The sequence below is a fragment of the Helianthus annuus genome, chromosome 17 (assembly GCF_002127325.2).
Source record: "Helianthus annuus cultivar XRQ/B chromosome 17, HanXRQr2.0-SUNRISE, whole genome shotgun sequence".
In the NCBI taxonomy this organism is placed as follows: domain Eukaryota; kingdom Viridiplantae; phylum Streptophyta; class Magnoliopsida; order Asterales; family Asteraceae; genus Helianthus; species Helianthus annuus.
In genome coordinates this window covers 116,275,937-116,279,129 of record NC_035449.2, presented here as the reverse complement: position 1 = coordinate 116,279,129, position 3,193 = coordinate 116,275,937, and the positions used below count along the sequence as shown (strand labels likewise).

General features: G+C 32.9%; 1 protein-coding gene across 1 annotated transcript; it reads right to left on the bottom strand.

Annotated features, from left to right (window-relative positions):
- Positions 1 to 1,862: 1,862 nt before the first annotated feature.
- Positions 1,863 to 2,219, bottom strand: LOC110924834 (cysteine proteinase inhibitor 1). Its single transcript, XM_022168820.1, has one exon. It carries the CDS (start codon positions 2,217 to 2,219, stop codon positions 1,863 to 1,865), a length of 357 nt encoding a protein of 118 aa, XP_022024512.1.
- Between the last annotated feature and the right edge of the window lie 974 nt (positions 2,220 to 3,193).

Sequence of the window (3,193 nt, the reverse complement as noted above, 5' to 3'; positions counted from 1 at the left end):
AGCCACGCCAATCTTTCAAAAGCCACTGTTTGTCCTCTCCATATCTCCACATTATCGAACCAGCCGAATCCAGGAGAATCGGCTCTAAAGCTGTCTGCCTCGGCGGGAGTTTGAAAAACTAAAAGGGTGTTCAAACCACCTAAGTACTTAATTACTTGTACTTGTCCCACAATAAGAAGTCGGTTCAACTTCAAGCACTCCAATAGGTGCATAATGAACCATGAAAAGGCCGATTCTTGGTTTGACCGATTCGAGCAAATGGTTCGGTTTTTGAAAGTGTGAGTGAGATAAGAGGATATCATGGTTTGCTATGAAATTGAAAAGTGTTTTTAAATGTTTGTAGAATAATTACTAATATTACTTGAATACTTCACGGATATTCATGTAATTTGAAACATATGGATGAAATTTAAGTTAAACTCTTGAAGCGTGGGTACGTCACAAATATAGAATGGATTAATCCAAACGTAATGTGATGCATTAATCATATAAAAATGACTGTTTCAACAATTTCGATTGAACTTGGTGTAACCTATATAAGATTGTGATTGGATCGAAACATAAAGTAAATCAAATTTATAGCGTACAATCATAACGTATTATATGTGCACCGACTCATACATAGAAAATGTAACACATGTAACGGAAAAGTTGACGCGTATAATTAAAGAGATTAATTAGAGCTTTTGAAAAAAGGAAAAAAAGAAACCCTGATTTAACTGCAATCGATTCGAAACAAATTTTACGAAACATTCATAAAATAAGTACGAAAACATATTATATCTGACCTAACTCGTTTCCCAAAAAAGTTTACGTCGAAACATACACCAACTTGAATTTATAACGAAACATACATAAAAATATGTATGTAAAAATGGTTTTTTATACGAAAACGTATTATATTTGAATTAGCTCATTTTCAAAAAAAAGTCTAAGTCGAAATGTAGAGCAAATCGAATTCATACCGACACATACATAAAAATATGCACGTAAAAGTAGTTTTTAAGAAAAGGAGGTATAGGGATAAACTCGAAACAAATTATTAGTAAAAATACTTAATAGGTTAAATACGTTCGTAAAATCGTGCCAAGTATCACCAATGCTACACCACTGTCAACAACCACCAACATCAGAAAAGCTCGTAAAAAAAATAAAAAAGGAATAAATAACACCGAACGAAAAACAGACGTAAAATGGTTGAACCACTCACGCCCGTCGCATCTTGTTAATGCAAAATATTAGACCGTAACGTAAAACGTTGAAAAGAATAACTAAGTCGATCTAGGACCCGCGTGTTGCGATGAACTTGTCAAACAAAGAAAAATAGACGCGTTGCGACGAGCCTGTCAAACGGAAAAATAGACAAAAAACATTAAACCCTACACGCACGTTGCGGCGTGTTTACTCGCAAATTTAGAACGAAACATAAAACGAAAAAGTTACGAAAAATAAAAGTATGAGGGACTAAAGTTAAACATAAAAAAATGTTTGTGTTAAGTTGTAAAAGATGAAAAGTTTTGGGGTAAACGTAAAAAAATTCAGATAAGTTAAAATATAAAAGATAAAAACATTTAAGGTTGAGAGTGAAAAATCATTTTTTTTTTCTAAGAAAACACCCTGTACATAAGTTTTCATATTCAACTGCATGTTGTTTTTTTATAGTGTGGGAATGTGGGAATAATTTACGGATATTCATGTAATCTGAAACATATGGATGAAAATAAATAATCGACCTAATATTCTATGAGTTCGTATAACATATTTTCCCATAACAATTAAATAGCTAAAAATAATAAACAAACAAACAAAACTATTAAGCGAAGTGACTTTTTATCCGTTATAGAATATAAAAAGATTGTTGATTAAACTATCTTAAAAGAAACAAGTTTCTTGACATTTTGCAAAGGTTGTTCGTAAACAAGAACCTTGCAAGTCTTGATTGATTTGTGATCTTCGACCTCGATTGTTAGCCGCCAGTTCATTCCACCGACGATTTGGGTGGCACCTTCGACTACTCTCTGAAACTTCAAATTACTCTTGGTAACTTTGTTGTGTTCATCCACTGCAAATTGTCCCACGTCTATGACCATAGGATCATCCGGGCTTGCGATATCCAGCCAATTACCGGCTGTTTTTTGGCCATTTTCGGCAAAGCAAATGTCAGAGGAGTTGAAGAAAAGAAAAATAGAAATCAGAAAGAAAGATATGTAATGAGTCATCTTTAATGACTGAGTTTGGTGATTCAAAAAATTTGCAATGTTGGTGTGGTATTTATAATCTCAAAAGGGCTACTAATGCTCAACCAAATATCTTAAATGCAACATTAATGTTTATCAAAAAGTCAAAAGTCAATGATACATGTATGCACCCAACTATATTTTATAACTAGTATTGCGACAGCATTGAATCGTACGGTAACTAAACTTATACTTTTTTGTTAATCAAAACGACAATATCATTCCACACGAAAAAGGACAATTACAAAGCAATGGCAGGTAGTCGGACAACAAGTTGCGCCGCCACCCTCTTTTGAATAGAAAAACCAATTCTACTAAATACAAAGTTTGAAACCTTTAGCGAGGAAGAATTACTATTAACGACTTTTTGAACCCGATTCAAAAGTCGCACATCGTCAGGAGCGAGACCACCAAAGGTATCAAACGCAAACAGGATAAACACATGTTGATTCTCCAGGCAGGCTTTCTCATGTTTTGCCACTTTGCTCGCCTCTGCCTTGAGCACCGCTTGCCCTACGACAAAGCCCTTGTCCTTGAGCCCGACAAAGGAGGAGACTCCAGTTAAAACGTATTATATTTGACTTATACCTTTTTAACTTATACCGTTGAGTTAAAACGTATTATATTTGATCCAAGTCATTTTTGAAGAAAAAAATTACATTAAAATATAGACCAACTGAAAATGTAAATAAACCGTTATTGAAAATAAAACAAATTAAAAAAAGGTAAATTGTACCCTGTGATTGAATTAGTTGTGTAGATGTATATTAAATAAAACTTAATATACGAATAAAAATTTTAAAAGAAAGCGTACACCGATAATCTCTTAATGTTGTATGTAATCTTTAAGTAAATTAAAATGTTATATGTTGTATATAATCCTTAAGTAAATTAAAATGTTATGCATATGATTTTTCATTCACATGTAATTTAAATGTCATGTATATGGTTCATTG

Excerpts from the sequence above, each read along its gene's own strand:
- LOC110924834 (XM_022168820.1), bottom strand. The coding sequence starts at position 2,219 with ATGACTCATTACATATCTTTCTTTCTGATTTCTATTTTTCTTTTCTTC.